The 22,475-nt window shown below is 43.4% G+C and overlaps 1 protein-coding gene across 2 annotated transcripts in view; it reads right to left on the bottom strand.

Annotated features, from left to right (window-relative positions):
• The window catches only part of PLCB4 (phospholipase C beta 4), a 356,606-nt gene that overhangs the window by 61,000 nt on the left and 273,131 nt on the right, over window positions 1-22,475 (bottom strand). For both annotated transcript variants that reach the window (XM_064475875.1, XM_064475874.1), the window contains 10 exons: window positions 20,332-20,542; window positions 19,239-19,332; window positions 16,789-16,868; window positions 16,157-16,241; window positions 13,480-13,570; window positions 11,253-11,348; window positions 6,650-6,750; window positions 3,016-3,051; window positions 765-906; window positions 21-105 (listed from right to left, as the gene is read on the bottom strand). In XM_064475875.1, coding sequence (XP_064331945.1) covers window positions 21-105; window positions 765-906; window positions 3,016-3,051; window positions 6,650-6,750; window positions 11,253-11,348; window positions 13,480-13,570; window positions 16,157-16,241; window positions 16,789-16,868; window positions 19,239-19,332; window positions 20,332-20,542 — 1,021 coding nt within the window. The remainder of the gene's footprint in view (window positions 1-20; window positions 106-764; window positions 907-3,015; window positions 3,052-6,649; window positions 6,751-11,252; window positions 11,349-13,479; window positions 13,571-16,156; window positions 16,242-16,788; window positions 16,869-19,238; window positions 19,333-20,331; window positions 20,543-22,475) is intronic.

Below are 22,475 nucleotides of genomic sequence, written 5' to 3'. Positions count from 1 at the left end.
CACTTAATACAGAAGGATACTTCACGAACTCAATCGCATGTGTCTTCAGGTAGCCCAGACCGACTGACTCGTTAAAAGAAGACATGTTATAATGAATGTTGCGTTCTGTAAAGAAAAGCAAAGATGCACTTAGAAACCCTGCCGCCAAACCCTCCCAGAAAGACAAGCTGTAAGTATCAGTGCACCCTGAATCCCGAGGCCTTGGTGGCAGGGGTTCCATGATTATATCAGAAGCTCCAACTTTCATTAGTGTCCTGCGGATGCAGACGTCTCACTTAAAAAAAACAGTGCGATGCATTAAGTTTGGAGTCATGAAACAAGTCATGTGTACACCAACTGCCACACACAGCCACTCCTGAAATACGTATTTTTGATGCTGCTGCTGATGGTTTCCCCCACCCAGAAATAATTGTGCAAAGTTTCAAAATACTTTATGCGTTTCTGGAGACCAGCTTTTGACTAAAAGCAGGCTTAACGAAAGTATCTCATGCAAGAGGCTAACGCTTGGAGCGGTACCAAATCCACAGTCTCTCAGCGCCACCTTGTGGACGACATGGGGAATGACAACACGATGCCCTCGCGTACCAAGGACGGGGCGAGGGGTGGGGGGGCTACTTGGTCTGTGAAAACAAAGTACCAGTGATGTGGAAGAACAGCCCGTGTGCCCAGAAAAGAAAATGACAAGTCAGATCACAGCTCACAGCACAATCGAAGGAAAGCAGACAAAAAAAAAAAAGGCCATAGCATTTAACCTTTGGTGTTACCTTCAGCCACAAGGAAACCTTGAAACTTTACAGGCTGTGCATAGTTGATCATTGTGGACAAATACGGATGGATGTTAGTGGTAGCACCTACATATTTATAAGATGCCATCCACGCCTGCTCATCTTCTACAGTAATCAGGCCCTACAAGCACAAGGAGGGGAGCGTGAGCATCAATGAACTCTCAGATTTAAGCGCCAAACTTCCTCACTAGAGACAGTTTGCACAGACACAGATTGAAAAGCAAAGACATTCTCCTTCCTCAGCTATGCTAACTAAAGGGTAACTGTAAAAGTTAACGTCTGTTGAAGCTCTGAATAATGCAAATGGAGATAATAGCAAAATATGAAGCTTACTTTACATTTTTGGGACAGTTTTTAGATTTGGGGCCATTTTTTTTTACTTCAAAATATTCCAGAAACTATACTGAAGTTCACAGCAATGCTATGAAATATGCATAGCAGGTATGATTCATAATGTCACAAATTGTGGCATAAATTCAAGAACTGTGGCCCATCAATTTCAGTCGGCTTGTTACATCTAGGCTTGTTAAATCACAGATTCCTGGGTTCCACCCTCAGAGTTTCTGATGAATTGAGTCTGGGCCAAGGCCCAAGAATCAGCATTTCTAACTAGCTCCCAAGAGCTAATGAAGTGACTGGTCTGGGGAACCACACTTTGCCTAACACTACTCTCAAATTCAAGCCACAGGCATAAGCTGATTCTTAAAATAATCGAATACCCCAGTACATAGGACATATTAAAACTGCATTATTTTGCAAAGAGGGAAAAAGAAACAAATTATTTTGGTTTATTTCTTAGTAAACCAGAACAAAACCAACAAACTCAACAACAACAAAGACAATGCCTTCAAAAGTGATCAACATTTAGTTGAGATCGACACTGATGGATAAACTGCTTACTCACATGAATCAATGCATTAGTTATAACAATGGTCAGACCATTTATTAACCTCCCAACTTCACATTCTATATCATCAAACTGATTTCAACAATAAAAGCCTGAGATAAATAATTGAATCATGTAACTTGTTGGGATTTTTTTTTAAATCGTTTTTTCCCCTATACCCCAACCCCTAAATAAGGGCAAAGGCATATCTAATTCCTCTCCTGTGGTTTAATGACAATAAGTTACACCAGTACCACAAGCTGGGTACTGGGCAGAATTCCCACATGGACAGCCTCATTACTGTCATCACGTGCAGCAAGGATTAGAGTCCTACCCACTGACCGCTGGAGAAGACTGAGGCCTTAAAGATTAAAGTAACTTGGTCACAGCTTCTTAGCTAATAAGTATCAGTGACCAAAGGTCAATCTGTCCCTTGTTGACCTCAATACCTTATGAAATTCCAGTAGAAGAGAATTTCACAAGTATCTTAGGAGAGGAATGGGATCAGACTTAACCCTAATTATTCCAAACCTAATACTGAGACAGTAAGAAGATAGCGTCTTACTCCAAATACGATAGGACCCCATGGACAGGACAGTATTTTCTGAAGCTCTGAAACGTGGGAATGAAATCACAAGGCGCATTTCTGCCTGTGGTTGCCATCAGTCTCACTACTGTAATGAACCACACACATTTACTAAAAAAGACCACTTTGCTATCATGAGCTGTGAAGAGGATAAAAGAAATTAAAAATGTAACTTGACTTTCCTTGCCATAAAGTCAACACTGAATAATGTCAAATGTAACACCTAGAATGTGTGCACTGTGAAACTAACAATCTTTCAGAAGCCCAGCCGAGTCGGAACCAAGATCACCTTTCTGTTTTGCTATAAGATGAATTTCCTGACCTCTTAGGTCATTTCTATTTTCAAATTCAGTGTGTTGATGATTATGTACTCCTGTTGTAGGAATGAAATCTCCAATTCCAACCAAGAAAATGCCTAACTGCTCTCAATACTTATTTTTAGGGAAATCATCTTACTCGCCTACCCTAGGTTTTGTGGTTTTATCAGGATATAATCATTTCGTCACTGTGAGTAATTCTTTCTTTTGAAGACTCTTACAAGTGGATGTACTGAGCGTGTAAATATTACACCTACAGACAGTTAGCCTGACATTCCATGGTGTAAACATTGTAAGTACAAACATTTTCACCTGACACTCCATGGGCAGGGGGTGGGGGAAGATAGAGTAACAGCACTTAGCATAAAATGTTCAACATTAGGACATCACACATGATTTCTCATAATGAAATCAAAATGCACAAGGAAACCATTTGGTTACCTTTTTGTTGTTTTCATGTTCAAGGTCATCTGAAGCCTGAAGGAGAGAAAGAAAATCATTTACTTCTCTAAAGGGCAGAATTCCAAATTTACTCGGCCATATGCATGTAAATATTTAAGTAAGTATAGGTACCCCTGTGAGTCTATTCGTTTGTTAAGATGGGAAGTCACCTGTAACACAAATCCATGGGCAAAGCGGAACTGGATGGTTTCTTTACTTTCTTTTCCTGTTGATTCATCGTTAGTGGAAAGAAATGCTACTGACTTTTGTAGGTTAATCTTGTAACCTGCTACCTTGCCGAATTCTTTTATCAGCTCTAGTAGTTTTGGTGTGGAGCTTTTAGGGTTTTCTATATATAGTATCATGTCGTTTGCAGTGAGAGGGGCTAAATTTGGGAGTTTGAGATTTACAAATGTTAGCCACTATATATAAAAATAGATTAAAAAAAAGTTTCTTTTGTATTTCACAGAGAACTATATTCAGTATCTTGTCATAACCTTTAATGGAAAAAGTATGTAAACGAATGTATGTATGTATATGCATGACTGGGACATTGTGCTGGACACCAGAAATGGACACATTGTAACTGACTGTACTTCAATAAATTAAAAAAAAAAAAGAACTGGAAAGATATGATGATCTAACTGTCTTCCAACCAGAAAAGCTCATCTTACTGCTTGTCTCCCATCTTTGTTGACAGCCTTCGCCTATTGAGATGCTTCCTTATGGTAATTTGGTTAGTGATTTAGTCCTGGGGCTTGGGAAAATCATCGATGGGGCCACCTCCCCTGATCTGTAAAGGGTCCCTCTTAAGCTATTCAACGCTCCATCTGGGTGTTGACAAAGGCAGCATGAAGGTGAGCACCGAGTCTCAGCACGCATCTAATACCCCGAAAGCAGTTGCAGTCCTCTGAATCGGAAAATGTAGCTGTAATGGCAGTATTCCTTTGGCTCTGCTCAGCAGACAAACGCTCTCCCATTTTCTTAGCACCTACTGTATACACCCACCTGCACCTTTATCCACAGTCTCCATGATCAAGTACCACTGCTCCCATCAAAGACCACATCCTCACGTCACCGTGAGCCCGCCTACTCAGGGAATCCACAGGTCCTCATCCTCTCTCCCTCGGGCAAGACTGGCCTCTCCCTCGCTCCTACCCCCTTTCCAGCAGTCTGCAGACACACTCCAGGTTCCTCCGTCCTGAAAACCACACTCCCTTGACTCCTCAGCTTCCTTTTAGCCTCCAGCTCCCTTTACAGCAAAACTGCTCAAAAGCAGAGCATCTCTTCATTCACATCTGTCTGCTCCAGGGGCCCCCACCGCCCCACTGAGACCTCCCTTCTCAGGGTTTCCAGTGACTCCAAGGCTAGTAATGCAATGGACACTCCTGAGTCTTCTTACTCAATCACTCAGTAGCATTAAAACAAATCGACCACTTTGCCAGGGGCTGGGCGTTGTCCAAGGGTACAAACTCCCAGTTATAAGAGGCATAAATTCTGGGATCTCAAGTACAGCCTGGTGACTGGAGTTAACAACAGTGTATTGTATACTGGAAAGGTGGTGAGAGCAGGGCTCAAACGTTCTCACCACACACGCACACACCCCGCCGCACACACCAACCCCACCACACACATGGAGGTAATTATGTGAGGTGATGGGCGGGCTACCTACCCTTACTGTGGTAATCATTTTGCAGTATATACATATATCAAATCATCACGTCGTCCACCTTAACCTTACACAATATGAGATGTCAATTACACCCCAGTGAAGTCGGGAAAATGCTCCACCAACTCTGTCTTTCTCTCGCCACAGGTCTCTCGGCCTCCCCAGTCCCCCTGCCTGGTTCCCCTCCCATTTCTCCGCCTTCTCTCCCGGCTCCTCTCCTGGGAGCCTGCCTTCAACCAGGGCTCCTCCACCTGGGCCTCTTTTTCTGCCTCGTCTCATGGACCATCGCGTTTACGTCCATGGCTTCAAATACGATCTCCCGGACTCCCAGTTTATGTCTCTAGCCCGACCTCTTTTCTCGTTCTAGAAACAGGTGGGGCCGATGCTAAAACCACGGTGAAGGTGAAAATGATGCTAACACAGCAGTGACCAAGACTTCACAGGAGGGACCACGTGGCAGGCACCATCCTCAGCTCTTTACTGCACTGAAATGCATTCCTTCTGCATGATGGACCAAAGAAACAGGTGCTTTTATCTTCATCTTGCAGATGTGAAGCCAAGGTGCTGAGTGGTTAAGTGACCTACTCGAGGTTACAGTTAGGAAGTGAACCCAGAGTTGGATGCCAGTGCTGTGGAGACACCCAGAGCCCTGCCCCTTTGGGCATCTCATGGCCTCAAGCCAATGGTCCCACTTGAAACTCCTGAGTTCTTTCTCTTCTAGTCTTCCCCACTGTCCCCAGTTCCTCCAACAGAGACCCTAGAGGGTCACCCTGCTCCCAGCCTCCCTCACATGCCCACATGCCACCCATCAGCGAGTTGCATCACTTTTGCTTCCTCAGTACACCTTGGATCCACTCAGCCCTGTGTCTACCATCCAGGCGAACCCTCAGCGGTCTGGCCAAGTGCAGCAGCCAGGCCACTGCTTCTCCTGCATCCACGCCTCCTTCCTTCTAAACTGGTCTCCATACCATAACCACAGTGATTTTTAAAAACTCCGACTGGCAGCACTGCCCCTTTATTTTAAACTTTCTCAATGGCTCCACATGTCACTTAAATTAACATCTGAGTTTCTCACAGCTGCCTCCCAAATCCTGCATGTAGCTCCCCCCTGCCTGTCTGGTCCCATCTTGTTTCACTCCTCGACCCCTCGCTCAGCTCACTCTGTGCACGCTGCCTTCGCTGTGCCCACTGCTGTGGTCCCTTGGCGCTCAAAGCAACGCCTCTCTTTCTGTGCGTGGCCGGTTCCTCATCACCCTGCGTGTTCTCGTTTCCTCGTTTTAGTCTCTCCACCTCGCTGTTCTCCCTTTGAGCACTCGTCCGGAGTTTCAAATAGCTCTTATCACAAATTATGATTCTTCAGCTGACTGTTGGCTGGTTTGCCTTTCCCACCCTCTTCCAAGGAACTTCATCAGGTCATCAGCTCCAGGAGGGCAGACACCAAGGGTGTTTTGACCCTTCTGGGTTGTTATGGCCGAGACTGAGCCCAGCACATAGTAGGAACACAGTTACTATTTTTTTTGGCTTTAGAGTTGGACAGATGGGAAGGTTTCTATGCTGGCTCTGCATCAGGAGGGAGATGAGATTTCTAACCAGTCGGACTGGTTCTCTAATGAGGGCTTGCTTGGGATGATGGGGTCATTTTCCTGATGCTCTGAACACGTTAACCTTTGCCACTGGGGCCCTGTCGTCTCCCCACTCACCTGTAATTACACAATAAATGACATTAAAGGACATGGGGCCAAATAGTTAGGGGTCAACACTGGGCATGACTAGTTAGTCCTTTAAATGTCCTTCCTAACTGAGGACTGCCTTTGCCTCGAGTTCAGATACTGATTCTGTTACCCAAATGAGAAGGGCAATTAGATGGTGCTTTATTTCCTTGTGGTTGTCACACCTCTGAAATGTCAAAACAACCGCTACTGCCTCTTAAGCATCACAAAAGGAAAGGGGCCCCAAGACTCCAACCTTCTTGACACTGTTGGCGACGGCTTCCTTGTGACCCAGGTCGTCCGCGGAAAGTTCATTTCCGTACTTGTACTCGGGGTGAGCTTCCTCCTCTTGCTCAGCTGCGGGAAGACAAAAGGCAAATCCATGAAGCCGGCTTACAAGGGGTCCGGCCTCCTCCCCAGTCTCGGGGAGCGGGGAAGGAAGCGAACGAAAATGGGAACATTTAAACACGCAATTTTTTTTTTCTCCAAATAAAACTCTCACTGAACTCCACTAGCTACACAAAGTCCAAGGGCACGCCTGTTACTTCACCTGCGTCTTCCATGATTTTTGACATACCTGATGGTTAATGCATTTTTCTTAAGTGAGTGATTACCTGCATCCCAAGACACTAACCCTAAAAAAGTAAAGCCTTCCACACCGCAGGAGGACCGTGACTCGTAAAAGGGGTTTTTTGGATCTTCCATGACACCCGGAGAAAACAAGATGATAAATACATTTAATAATTCTGAAAAGGAGACAAAAATGTCCCCTTGAATTTTATGGGCTGCATGATGTGTGGCTGGAGTGGTGTGACACATAAAGAGCCTGGAAGGACTGGACTGCTCCTGTAGACCCTCTGCCAAATCTACTTAGGTCTAAAAAAGACTCTGAAATCATTCCTCACACTCATGGTAGGAAGCGGGCATGGCCTGGGCTGCGAACAGAGGCCCAGATGCCATCACTCAGTCCACCGGTCCAGGAAATGACAAGACCTCTGGTACCCACCCAAGGCTTTCAGTGGAAACCCACTGAAAAATGAGCCACACACTGGGGTGAGATCTGTATCCCCATGACGCCCGTTCTGGAGTGCCCAGGAATTTGCCCACAAACTGGCCAGGATGAGGAGACACCCATAGGCCACAGGCCACGGCCAACACAAATCCACACCGTCACAGCACAGAGCATGAGGGACCCTGACCGTTAAAAAAACCCAACAGGGAAACAATTTCTGAGGGGCTGCTGAGCAGACCCATAAGAATTCGGGGCATCTTTTAAAAGAGCATGGTTAAAAGGTGGAAGGGAGGAGAACACAAGAACAAGATTAAATGAAAAACTTACACTGATTCTAAGGTGCAATTTCCCGTCACATTTTAATATATCTGATATTGCAAGGTATCCTTGAATCCATGGCATTTTACAATTCATCGGAGGCATTTGTTCTTTCTTAGTCAATAAAGCGGTAGCACCTTGCAACTGACGGGAGTCTCAGATCTAGAATTTTGGATTGCTTTTTGCATGTGCTATTCCAGGCAGGGGATGAGGTGAAGGAAAAGAGACAGACACCCTCCCCTTCTGGAACTGATACTCCATTAAGGGGATATTCTGGAGGCAAATTATTATTATTTTTTTTAAGTAGGTCATACAGGCCTTGGGTAGGAAAAAAGGATTTGAGACGCTGGACGAGGTCTTAAAATAATCTAGTCCAGTGTCTTCACTTTACAGCTAAAGGGAACAGATTCCCAGATACGATGTGACTTGTCGGAGGTCACAGAGTTAGATACGAACCTGTGTTTCTCAGGATTCTTAGCCCAAGGCTCTTAATGCGACACTGCGTTCCATGACCTACAACCTGTACCCCAGATTTTGAAACCTCCTGCCACCACCATTGAATCTCAACTCTGTAGATCTCTAGTCTGGGCTGTCCAATCAGATGCAAACGACTTGAATTTCAAGGGATGTGTCCCACTGATGCAGTAGAGACTCAGTAACTATTTTTTTAAGGGTTGTATGAATACAGGTTACCATCTCTTGAGCGTGCACGTATGCACAGACAGACCGCAACCAGACACAACTCCAGCGTTCCCCACGGCTTGCCTGAGTCTAAATCCAGCCTAATGACTGGGCACATGCTTTCGCTGACTGGGAGCCTTCTCTATTTTCGACAGCCTCCAGGCAGGCCAGCCCTCTTGAACCAAGCTTGGTTTCCCCTTGCCTGCTGTGTTGAGGTATTTAAATTAGAGACTCTGGTCATTCAAGGATGGTAGGAGCACACTATGAGAGCAGGGTAATTACAGCCAACTGGTTGACCAGAACTAAAGCCAAGTACGACCGAGGGAACTCAGGAATCACGTCTATAACTGGTAAGGCAGCAACCTCTGCACCCTTAGAGAGAAACTCAGGTGGGTGATCCTGTCCTCTCAACTACTCTCCTACTTGCTTATGATTCCCCATGATTATTTCTGTTAAAACTAATCAAAATTTTACCTTAAGTGTATTACACAGGAGTCACTAGAGGCAAAAAAAATTTTTTTTTTTTTGGTCTGTAAGAATCATCAGCAGATGCATAAAGGCTGAGAAAATACCCTTCAGGATGGTAAGTGGGATTTTTACTGACCCTTGTTATCGATTAAAGTGTGTGTTCAGGAAATTTCACATCTTTGACGTCTATCAGTTATGTCATTTTCCTTTTTTAAACGAAAGATATTTTTAACAATGATTTTTCATATCTGTGCTCTCTTTATGGTCCTATATATTAGAAGGAGAGTGTTGTAAGGTATAAAAGGTCTTGACCCTGGCATCAAGGGGTTGAATCTTAGTGGTACGGCTCACCAACTGTGGGGTCCTATGTAGGCTCTCTAAGCTTCAGTTTCCCCATCTGAGAAATGAGTGTAATAACACCTGTTTCATTGGGCTGAATGGAGATTAGATGAGGCATGGATGTAAAGCACGTGATCCACAGTGGGTACACCCACCGTCGCTGTTCTTATTAACATCACTGTTTCTTTCTTGTTAATTTACTCCACTCTTCTGCAGTTTGTTTTACTGGATTATAGTGTCTAGTAACACCTCACATGCTTTTGATGATCACCTATGAAACTTAACCTAAGTTAAGGAACAGTTTCCAGGTAATATTCAGATTTTCAAATTTTAGAAATATTTTCTTGATCTTTCGAAATATATTCCTTTCAAAATTTTATTCTTAAACCTTGCTCGGGTTTATTATCTGCAAAAAAAAAAAAAACTGAAATAATGTAGGAGGCAACGTGGCAGACTGCACTTTCCCAGGACATATGCAATAGTACCTACTTCCCCACTTGCGTTTCTACACTGTGATCTTGCCACTCACCCACCCCCTCTGAACGTGGCTGGGCCCTAAGGCTGCTTCGATGAAGAAAACATAGAGGAAGTGATGACAGGCCTGTTCCAGGTACAGCTCTTACTGAGCTTAGCAGCTTCTGCTTCCTGCCTGTTGGAGCACTGGCCCTCAAAATGCTCCACTAAGGAACCTGGCCAAGCCAAGAAGGAGGAGACCAAGCCATGTGGAGAGGCCATATAGGGGTGTCTGAGTCAACAGACCCAACTGAGCTCCCAACAGACAGCCAGCAGCAACCGTCAGCCCCGAGTGAGCCATCTCAGACATCCGGCCCCATCGAGACTTCAGATGACTCCAGCCCCAGATGTCATCTGCCAGGAAACCACGTGAGAAACCAAAGGGAGCACCACCAACCTGAGCCGAGGTGACTCACAGAACAAGGAGCGATAACAATAAAGTATTGATTTGAGACTCCAAGTTTTGGGGTGATTTGTTACACAGCAATATGTAACCACAATGGGCATTGATTAAATACTGTCAGGTAGCTCTGGCCTCTGAGACCCTCCCTGCCGTATGAAACATATGAAAGGAAGCCATGTTACCAAGGTCTGGGTGTGCAACGTAAATTGCTTATCAAGTCTTTTCCATAGTCAGGAGTCTCTACTAAGAGCTTTTTACCTATAATATCAGACTTTCCCTTAGGAAATCTTCTATTTCAGATGCTTATATAAAAAATAGAGTTTCTACAGGTATTCCTAAATTATTTGGCCCAGAGACAATATTTAAATTCAAGGCACTGTCTAACTGACAGACGCACAATGCATGCCCAAGTTACTTTGCTAATCAATGCTCATGTCACGTTGTTAATCAATGGTTATGATACGTCATGAACAAATAATTTTCTAAAAACATTCCAAACCTTTCAAGTGACCCACTTAAAGCCAAAGATTCTGGTTGGGGCCCTATGGCAAAGTAAAACAGAAGCTCATTGTAAGAGATATAAAAAGACACAGATTTGTAGGTACAGATAATACTGGTAACTGGTTATTCGAAGAAATTTGAACGTGAAAGTCTGATCGTGGCTTTGAGTTTCCAGTTCACTGTGTGTGCACACAAGCCAAACCAATCATTTCCTGAGAGTCTAGATCCACGTTCCTTTCCTTTTAACTTGCCTTGCTGCTGTCACCAGTAACAACACGGATGGTCATGCTTTTGTTTACAGGAAGGGACTGCAAAAATGTTTTTCATTCTAAGCCCTGCTTCAAGGACTCTCTGGCTGTGAATCACTGCTGAACAGCTGAATGCACAACAGGAAAGGCGATGACTAAGCTACTAAAACCTAGTGCGCAGGTACATTCAAAGTCACACTGTTTGGAAAAATACCCCAAAACAGCAAAAGATTAAGGCTGGTGCATGAGCCCAACTATTAGGAATTGAAATGTCACATTATATAGAAAACGGTCCACTGAGACACATTCATGCTTTTCGTACTTTAAAAAGCATTTTTGTGATGTGTACATTAAAAAAAATAAACAACCAACGCACCACTTTCTATTTCCTCTTCGTTATCATCCTCTAAGATGTTCACTGGGGCAGCGGATTCCCCTGCTTCCATCATACTTTTCAAAGCTTCAAGCTGCTCTGTTATTAAAAAGAAGTAAGAAGGAAAGGATACAGGTGTTAGATCTTGTATAAAACTTGGGCTTGAAGACTGATACCAAGAAAGAAACAAGAAGGGTCATGGCTCCTGCTGGTTCCGTCCTAAAGCTCAGCTATGGCCACTGCCCCCAGTGCTGGTGACCGTGACTCCTTAAGGAACGTGCAACCACACCATCTATACACGCTGAGCAACTACTGGAACACGGGCAGGTGCCCCAACCTCTGGTCACCAGGTTGAGAATTCACAGCTCAGGCACCATGAAGGATTTAAGGCTTGATAACAGAAGCCTCTAATTTGGAGAATCTGGCCCAGACCAAGGTTTATGGATAATTATGGTAAAGTGACAGAAGCGAGACTGAAAAAACTTCAGGAAAAAATATGTGCAATTGATAGAACCGAATTATTATCCCAATAGATTAAAAAACCCTTATAAGTTAGATAAAGATGTATGAAATAATTTTTAAAATGGGAAAATATGTCAGGGCAAATTATAAATAATAATGAAAAAGAAACTAGTTATCAAAGACAGACAGATAAAAAAATTAAAGTTTAATTTTTCTTTTATGAGTTTGACACATATGAAAGATGGATGCTGGCCAGCATGAAGAATATCACTGGGAAATGGACACTCCTCATATATTATAGTGATGGTGTGAAAGAATGCAGCTTTTCTGAAAGACAGTGTAACAAGATACATCACAATAAAAACTGTGTGCATTTGGCCAACCAACTCTAACTCTACCAACTGGTTCCAAGGAGAAGGCTGCATAAATGTACAAAATAAATACTCAAGCATGTTTACTATTGTTGTTTACATAGACATGAGAATCCTCCCTCTTGGGGCTGGTTAAATTACACTATATTCCACATAATATGAATTTTGCCTAGTGATTCATACACCAGAATTTTTTTTAAATTGTATAGATTAGAATTAAAGTTAGTATACAGATTTATATCTGACCGGATATAAGCACACTCAGTTGGCTGAACTGAATTCAGATGATCAAAAATCAGTATACCTAACGTGATTCCAGTTTTGTTAAAAACGTGCGCCTATGGGGTCAAAAATGTATGTGTGTGTCTATAGTATATAAATGTAAAATATATAATTTGGTGCTATTTTATTATTTTATTATGTTTTTCTTCGCTGTTTTCATTTTATGCCATTATTGTTTTTGCAATACAAATAAACTGTAGTCGATAAATTTTAAAATTCTAATTTAGAATACGTAGGGAAAACCCACAGTGCAATCATAGCAATGTATCTGATACCATTCATCAACTGAACTGAGAGATTCGCTGGAGGAAAATATTTTCAAAGGAAATGTGCTGGGAAGACACGGGGCATACGTCTAGATAAAATCACCTCCTTCTCACACACATACATTTACACTGTCATATTACCCAGGACCCCTAGATACGCATGTATCACAGGGGAAACTTTTTGCAAGGACTTGAGAGTGTATAAAATGATACAAGGGCTACTTCCTTCTTTCTTTTTTTTTTAAACAATGGAAATGGTTTTTATTAGCAGCCTCTTTTTTTTTTTAACATTTTTTATTGATTTATAATCATTTTACAATGTGTCAAATTCTAGCATAGAGCCCAATTTTTCAATTATACATGAACATACATATATTCATTGTCACATTTTTTTCTCTGTGAGCTACCATAAGATCTCGTATATATTTCCCTGTGCTATACAGTATAATCTTGTTTATCTATTCTACATTTTGAAATCCCAGTCTGTCCCTTCCCACCCCCCCCCCGGCAACCACAAATTTGTATTCTATGTCTGTGAGTCTGTTACTTCCTTATTTTTTAATAAATTCTGAAATGTCTCTTTCACTTTCTTCTCCTCTTTCCTTGGGATCCCTCCAAATTCTGGTCTATGAGTATATGAGTATGTTTCCCCACTGCAGGGACAGGTTGAGGTGGAAACTAAACTTGAAATGCAGCAGCTTTGTTATACACAGCATATAGAACATCACCACTGGACCCGCCCCCCCCCCACATCAGTGGTTTTAAAGTCTATTCCATTCTTGATCACTGAATTGTCTATATGTGCAACGTAATGCACGCTTCCAACCTATATGCGTGTATTTGACTTACTTTTTTCCACTTCAGGTTTCAGCCGTTTATTTTTGATGAGGATTTTTCTTTTGAGGTCATTGGGGGATGGCAAGGGCCTGCCTGGTTCCAGCTAGAGATAAACAGAAAAGGCAGAATTCGTGACACACTGTACTTCTCCAGTTTCATTCCCAGCCCGGAATGAGCATCAGGCCTGTGTGTTATGCAATCCAACAGCCACTAGATGGCAGTCAGCACAGTCTGACGCATTCATCCCCCAACCCGAACAAGCCCAGGCTCTGCCTGACACTCACTAATGCTGCAAACTTGGCATCCACACCGTCTCCCGAGGTGTGCAGAGCCGCTCCGCTTTCCCCGGGGAGCTGGGTCTCACCTGCAGTGGTCTGGGGGGACAGGCTCCAGCTCAACCCCAGGCCTTGCCCCCTTTAAGCATCTGGTCAAGTACAAGGGGTCATCGTGCCAGCTGGGTCCAGAGGTGACCTCCCAGGCAGAAGTCAAGGGGCACCCTGATCCCCACCTAGTGTTGGGCTCTAGAGTAAGCCGGTCTGCCCAGTAGTGTGAACCATCTTCAACACGCGGGGCCGGGGCTTTGCGGGTTCAATAAGAGAATCAAGAAGGAAGTGGTCCTAATTATTGAAACCTGACCTCTACTACGGCTTCATTTGCTTGGATTAATGTCTGCAAAGGAGATGCTCCTTTTTTCCATTACCTCTGACCCACAGAACTGGGCCACTTCTAGTCATCTCTCCCCTGTCCCCCACCACCCATCTCTTCACCCACCCACCTTCCACGTGTCCATTCATTTTCCAAGCGAATTCTTATACTACTTAGACACGCAATGCACTGTGCATTCCGAGGTCAGTCCTGCCTCAAATGAAACCCTTTGCTGAAATTCTGCTGCCTTTGGGAAGCCTGCTGGAACCGGTCCATTTCCAGTAATCTCTGTTGCATCTGGATATCGACAATAAATACTCAACACATCACAGGCCATCTTCTCCCTTAGTTATGGTTTTACATTTGTACCATCTGCTCCAACCGCCCCCCTCCCACCAAGATTGAAAGCTCTTTAGTTCAGATCTTACTCCTATTACTTTGCTTCCCACAATCCTTTATCTATGTGCACATCACTTCCCAAAGAATGCAGAGGCCTTTCCATAAAAGTAAGCACCTCAGTCCAACAAAGAAAAGAAAAATAAACCAAGGGCCAAGGTGAAAAATAAAATAAAATAAATCAGGGATGTTCTTGGTCTGGGTTCTCTTAGCATCGGTCTGAGACAAGGATGAAGGCACCAGTCATCTGTTAGGGAGGCAGCTCCGGGGAACTCCGACAAAGGAGTGGGAAAGTGAGAAAAGGAAGGCGTGCAGCCCATCAAGGGTGTGTTATCAGGCAGTTATCACTGTGCAGGCGGGAGTGTGATCCCACAGGGGAGCCCGGGGACAGTGGGGAATGTGTGCTCAGTTATCCCTCCGGAGCAGTGAGGAAGCACCGGGCGGGGGCTAATTCTCTGGCACTTCTGGCCTGATTTTTCACACATGGGCAGAGCTCCGGGGACCAGAGCCTCCCCTCCAGCAGCAGCTGCAGGTGCTGGCGCAGCATGTCAGGCAGCTGTGTGGGGAGCAGGAAGCACCGCCGGGCCGCGGGACCGTGAGCCCTCAGCGATGGCTCCAGCAGGCTGCAAATATCCTTGTCGCCTATATTTTTTTCAGTTCCCATCGATGCATTTCTGAAAAAATGTATTGTTAAACCACATGATGTGCTCCCAGGTAGCACAGGGCACCTTCCTTCCCATCAGTCACGATGATGTTCTAAACTGCCACCTCCGGCCACTGCGTTTGTTTGGAACTATCCGCTGCTTGGCAGCAGTAGGGCCGCATCACTCCTGTGGAGTGTGCTACACTCTCATTCCAGTGACTGTCTTGTTACTCAGAACATCTTGTGACAGGGGACCTCAACCACTTAGGGGTTGTGGATCCTTGTAGAAAGCTGATGATCCCTCTGGAATGACTGTATACAAAAACCCAAACCCAAACTGTCTGCAGTTAGAATGAGTCCACAGACGCCACAAAGCCTATCGATGGGGCAGGGGTTAAAGATTCTTTGCTTGATGACGCGATGAGGAGTTATAAAAATGAAGCTCAAAAACATGCATATAACATCACCCAAGAGTCTATTCTGGACTTGGGAGCTTGAACTTCAGGCTCCTGAGACTTGATCCCAGAACTCTCCAGAGCAACAGGCTCCCGTGGGTGCTGACCGCTGGGTGCACATCTGCTTCACCCGGAGAGCTTTTAAAGCTCACCATGACCAGGCTGACCTTGAATCAACTGAATCAGAATCTCTGAGCAGGGCTGTGGCAAAGGTACATTTAAGAGTTCCTCCCAGGTGATTCTAAATGGAACTGAAGTTGAGAATGACCTGCACGTTTAGACTCTTGGCCAGAGACCACCCTATGGAATTTTAGGACTGAGACCTCAGAAACCATAAAGACCCCACGATTTTCTGAATTAAACTGGATCAGATGTTTAAGTCTCTCCTGACACATCCCTCTGAAGCACGATGAAAGCTTTCCATACCGATGAATTTCAATAAATATGAAGATCTTTTAGCATTAGCCCTCCAGAACTACTTGACCCTTCAGAAGTGAATTTCAAAACAAATCCGTTCATGTTAGAAATACGGTTTGCTAAAAATACTTACTGGATGGGATTCAAGTGCTTGTTTCAACAGGAGATCCCCAAACAGATCTTCACAGTATTTGGACATCTTGTACTGCTGGTATTTGCTGGAGAGAAAGGACCGACATTTATAAAATCCAAATGCCCATGAACTGTCCAGGTTAAGAATAAGAAACACCCATCCCTAGGTGATTAAAAGCTCCCGCTCTGCAAAATGCTCGATTGTCCTCCTGAAGCCACCGGGAGATGCACTGTCACACAGCACAGGGTGGTTCCAAAAGCAGATTCTGCCCTCAAACTGAGAACTGGGAAGCAGAATAAAAAGTGCCTTTCAAGCTCATCAAGTCTGATTTCAAATACACTGCCAGATCTTCCAACTCAATGGAACTTTGAACAAGGTGTCCTGATCTCTAGCCTTTAGTTTAGAGGGAGCATTTCTAAAACACATTCAGAGAACTCGGGTTTTGGTTTTTTTTTTTTTTGAGGGGTTAGGGGGAGAGTTTGGGTTCTTTCTTTCTTTGTCTTTTCCCTAAGTCTATGTGTACACACCACTTCACAGAAGAAACTTCGGTTATTTAAAAAGACGCAGAGCAGGAGTGGGGACTGAGGATGAGGAAACCCCACTTAGAGACAGAGTAGAATGGATCATTGTACCTGCAGTGATTTTCAAAGGAGAGAATGACAGGATAGTCGGATGTGACAAAGGCAGTCTCCTTGATGGCTTGAATAACATCCTTTAAAGATGAAGAGTGTTAAGGAGAGAAGAGAGAAAAAAAATTACAGCACCTGAAACCAACTGCAGACTATTAATTTGAGCGTTTCCGAAAAGTTAGTTGTGGCAGCTCAGACCTGGAGAACCCATTTACCTCTGCAGGCTGAGCCCCGCTGTGGCTGGACTCAGGCACAGTTCCTGGTTAATGATACTTTTTTTTTTTTTTCCCAAAGCTATCTTTTACTTCTCCAAAATTATGGTGCTATTTACTGACGAGACATGTCACCTCAATGGCAGTGCAGTTCCTTGCTCAAGAATCTGCCAAGATGGGTTCAGAACTCACCTTTCTCACTGAGGAGCAGGTGAGCTTTCTGCACAGAGATTTTCACGATGGCCCCCTCTCCTCCCCTCCCCCTGCCTTGAGGAGAAATGCATCGTAAAATCCTAAGGACTGGTAGGACTCTCCTCTGCCTTTGGGAACCAGACTTGGGCTACATTCTATTAATTTGATGAAGACTCCTACAGATTTTTTATTCAAGTATAGTCAATTTACGATGCATTAGTTTCTGGGGTACAACACAGTGATTCAATCATACACATATATAGATTCTTTTTCATTATGGTCCGTTACAAGGTATTGAATGCGGTTCCCTGTGCTATGCAGTAGGACCTTCTTGTTTATCTATCAAGACACCTATGAATCGATGTGACATTTTTGTATTAGAAAAAAGTGGGGGGTCACCAGGGCAGGGGTTCTTCTTGTGAAGGGAAACTAGGGAAGTGTGCTGGAGGTCTCTCTCGGAACTGAGAGCTTGGTCACTTGAAAATGACTTTGGATTAAACTGAAGCAAGTCCTCCCCACCACCGTCTCTCAACACATGGCTGGCTCTGCTCTCTGCTTAGCTTTAGAAAGCCTGGTTTCAGACCAACACTTCCAAAACCAGAGCTTCCTATCTGGTAATCATCCTCCAATTCTTACTGGTTTATGGTTAAGCACAGGGCAGGCCCCATCATTCAGTTAGCTGGGAAGATAATTTAACAACTGTTGTCAAGGCAAGTCCACTTGAAATGATAATGGCCCAGGTTAGACAACCGTGGAGTATTTTATTGGGCATTCTTATGGCTAAGGTGGGCCTTTAGCTATTCTTGCTTAAAGTTTCTTCCCAGATGAAAATGTCTTGGGTCAATTCCCTAGTGACCTTGATTGTCCACTTGAGCTGACCAAGAGTTACTCCCGTAGGAAAACCTCGGCTCCGGCTGTGGTTCTCCTTTGCTCACCTCCAAGCTGAGGGGGAACAGTCTTAGTTCAGCTTAAGCTTCCTTATTAGGCTCCTTAATTCTATGCAAAGAGCATCAATCCTTCCTGCCAGTTTGGCTGGCTATGCAAACTCATGGCTTCCCACTTGAACATACCTTCGACACTTCTCAGGGAGTCTAACCTTGAATTCTAAGAGGATGATATGCCTACATGTAGTGTTATGGGTACAAGTTTGAGGCATCTGTTTTTAAAAACACCTCTGGTGATTTTCCACGTGTCGGCAGTTGAGAACCATCACTCCAGAGGCTGCAAGAACCCTTCTGAATTATACAAAACCGACAGTGATCAATGTCCTTGACATGTTGGCCAACCACAGAATTGCATTTTTTTTTCTGACTTGCCTTTTGGCAGGACATCACTAGAGCACATTGAGGAACTTTCTAAGAAACCAACCTTCAAGTTGTACAGAGACATCACCAAAAAGCCATGACTGAAACGCCAATTTGTAAAACTGTGGATTACATTCTGGGACGACCTTGAGGGGAGAAACTTCTGTCTGGTGTCAGTACTGGGAATAACTGCTTCTCTGGATCAACTACTCTGTATTTTACAAATCCCATGAATTATGTTTCTCTCCTTGCACTGAATTCTAGAAAGTCTGGAGCCCAATTTGTGGTATGCCTTGACAGTTTATAGGATTTCTTGACAAGCATTCAAAAAACTCTAATCTCACTGTCTTAATTTCTTACCTGCATGCACTGTTTATAATGTTTTCTTTCCCATATTCTATTTAGCTTTTTATCCCACTTTCAAAGTCCTTCAGGAATAATGCAAAGTAAGCAAAATAAACAGACAAGAAAATAAGAGACTCTTTTGAAAATAAGTGGAAGAAGGGAGATTCTGCCAGAGAAACTTCATTAAATGGCCTCGTCACCATATGAAAGCAGAAAAAAAGTAGCATGAAGGTGATATTAAGTGAAGAAAACATTGTTTTCTTGACTTTCTTTGCAAAATTGGGAGAAAGGAACATGAAGGTAAGAGGCTGGAGAAAATGAATAATTTGTTTTCTCCGTTCCATCTCCGTTTCTACGATAGTTTGGAAAAGGCTACAGTGAAGTTAATTGTAAAACTTACCTTAAAAAGAATATCTGTACACATCGCTTTTCCGTGAGTTATTATCGGTTCTTGGTCCTCACCTTTTCCATCCCAACAGTCAAGTTCAACACATCTAGGAACACAGTGGTTTTACAACATTGAACCTTTACAACAAAACAGTGTGTGTACAAATGAAAAGAAAAGCCATCAAAGTAAGTTGCTTTCTATAGAAGTAGAAAATGGAATGAATGAAGGGACATCATTATTTCGTGGAGGATTCAGATTCAAATCGCATCAGGTTGGTGTCATCAAAAAGGGACTGTTGGAGATTAAGAGAATTTAAGAGATGTAACAACCAGTGTGGTTCTAGGGGAAACCCTAGTTGTAACGCAGCTGTAATTAAGGACAACTTGGGGACAAGTGGGAAAATCTAAATACAGACAGGGCTTTAGATGATGGCAAAGGATGCTTTACAAATTTTGTCAGATGGGATGATACTCCTTTGGCCATAAATGAAAATGTTCTCTTGGTTTCAGTGACTCACACTCCAGTCTTCAGAGACAGATGAAGTGATGCAGTTAATTTCTTTTACAGTATTTCCATACACACAAAAAATAGTGAGTTAAAAAATTAAGTGCTGGTTATTGATCACCAAGAAAAAAAATCATAATGTTAATTACATTTCTTATTTTTCACTTTCAGCATTTTTGCTGTCTTTTAAACCTCAAATATTTCCTAATTTCTGTTCAATGAAAACCATTTAAAATCATCTTTACTGTCAGAGAATGAAACTTTATAACTTTTAACATTAAATAAAGCTAAATTTGAAAGTGCCTAGGACCAGCGGGAAACTTGGCATGACTTCTTACAATACGCTATTTTCTTTTGCAGTCTGGGGGGAACATTTTAAATTTACAGTATAAAACATCTTTCAACTCATAGGGGAACTCTAAACCTTTGGGGAATAGACATTGTTTTTCCTTTCTCAAGGTTAAATGACCATCATTATCCACAAAGGAGAAGGACAAATGCCCTTTTCACTCTGAATGCTGCTTCTTATTTTTTCAGAGAAAAGTAAATTTGATGGAAGAGCATCATACACAAAGAACAAAGAGTGCCTGGAGTTTCTGACCTGCAGCCAGCCAGGAGGACCTGTCTGTACATTTCCACTGAAGACTTCCCACCAAACTGTCGGCCAGTGAGATACGTGTTGTGGGAGGAACTGATGAAGTAGTGAGCCAGGGGGTGGTCCATTTCTTGGTAAAGTTCTAGACGATCCAGGAAGACTGGGGCATTCTCATCGGACATCAGGTATCTGCAGAACCCATCACTTGATATAAGGCCTGGAGGGGGAAAAAGAAGATCACAGTAGACTTATGGTTCGGAAGACACACACCTCATGCTTTATTCACGGAATCTGAGAGCAGCTTCAACAGGAGGAGTAAACACTTCTTCAGAGTCTCTTTCCCAAGAACCTTCATCTTTCAGAACTTGAACGAAATACCCAAGTTGCATATTATGAGTAACCCAATGCATCTCACAGACAGGTGGCATCTGACTTCACACCCACGGTGGCAAAGCACTCAGTCCCCTAAGTTCAAAAGTGCAGCACCAGGAGCCAGACTGGAGAAGGGATTAATGGCCTTTCTGGATTAAATAATTCAATTCTTCTGTTTCATCTAAAAACAGGATGTGGGACTGGGGAGACAAGTACTCAGTGATCATTGAAACATGCCGCCAAGAGCCACCGTTCGTGTCAGTCACACCCTTGTGATGAGGGGACTGCCCGAGAGGCATCAGTATTTCTGCATTTTCTCCTTTTCTGTCAACTGTCAACAGCCTCAGTTTCTTGTTTTTACTGAAGCATTTGCAAATGATAAACTGATTCCAAGCTCACTGAAAAGCACAGATGGCAGCGTGATAAACAGCCAGGATCTACGGCACAGCCTTGTCAGACCTTAACGTTTTACTGCATCTGCTTTATATTTTTTAAAGGAAAACATAATTACAGATGCCAGGGAAGCACACTGTGTGCCCCACCTCAGTTCCATTCAGTTCCATCTCTTTTTTCCTAGGTAGACGACCACTACCCTAGGTTTTGTGTTTAACATTCCCCAAATAGTTTTGTAACTTTGCCACATACACATTCATCCAAAAAATTGGTAGTTTTGAATATTCCAAGATTTATGTAGCTGTTATCCCACTGTTTGCATTTGCAGTTTGCTATTTTTCCCCTCTATTTTCTTGTGACTTATCCAGTTAATATAAGTAGCCCTTGTTCGCTTAGTTTTCACTGAGTAACATATACATATAGTAGTAGTATGCAGTGTGTAGAGTGTGGAGTAGTCCAAATGTGAATACACCACAGTTCATTCCCCATCATTCTGTGGATAGATATTTAAGTCATTTCAACTTATAACTGAAAACACTGCAATAAAAATCTGTGTGTCTATCTCCTTGGGCACATACATTCATACTTTCCAAGGCACTGTGAGAGACGCAGTGACAGAAGAAACAGACAAGTCCTGCTTTCATGAAACTCACATGTTATGGGTAAGAGAACAAATTAACTAATAAAAATAATATTATGAAAGTTCCAAAAGGAAATACAAAACAGGGGATGAAAGCGATAAAAGAATGACCAGGATGCCATGTTAGATATGTGGCCAGCAAAAGCCCTTCTGATGAGGTCACGTTCGTGCGCGGACCGCAAGCCACGTGCACGCCTGGGGGACGCCCCATCCCAGGCAGAAGACCAGCAAGTGCGAAGACCTTGATGCAAGAGTAGGTGATGGAGGGGAAAGGGAGCCGGAAATGAGGTTGCAGAGAAATCCAAAGTGATATCATTTGGACTCTAGTCTTCACTAAATACTGTGGATTTTATTCTCAAGTGTGCCGGGAAGCCCTTGGAGGGTTTTGAACAGTGGAAGAAGGTCATGATTAGATTTGGTTTCAAAAGGTTTACTCTGGCTTCCCTGTAGGGCATGAATTGTAGGGCACTGGGTAGGAGAAGAAGATGAGATAGAAGTCAACTGCCATTGTCCAGGGAGAGATGATGTAGGCTCGGATGGTCTAGTAAGGATGGAGAGGGTAAGAGGTGATTTATTCAGGATTTATTTTCAAGAATAGATCTTGCAGGTTTTGCTGATGGGTCAGGGGTGATATGGAAGAATGAAACAAGTCCAGGAAGATTCCAAGAATTTTGGCATGAAAAGTTGTGTGAAGAATAATGGTACCATTTTCTAGGCTGGGAGACAGGTGTGTGGATAGGGAGAA

This window comes from Camelus dromedarius, chromosome 18 (genome assembly GCF_036321535.1).
Source record: "Camelus dromedarius isolate mCamDro1 chromosome 18, mCamDro1.pat, whole genome shotgun sequence".
Taxonomy (NCBI): Eukaryota; Metazoa; Chordata; class Mammalia; order Artiodactyla; family Camelidae; genus Camelus; species Camelus dromedarius.
Note: the sequence above shows the minus strand (reverse complement) of the source record. Positions and strands in the feature narration are given on the sequence as shown.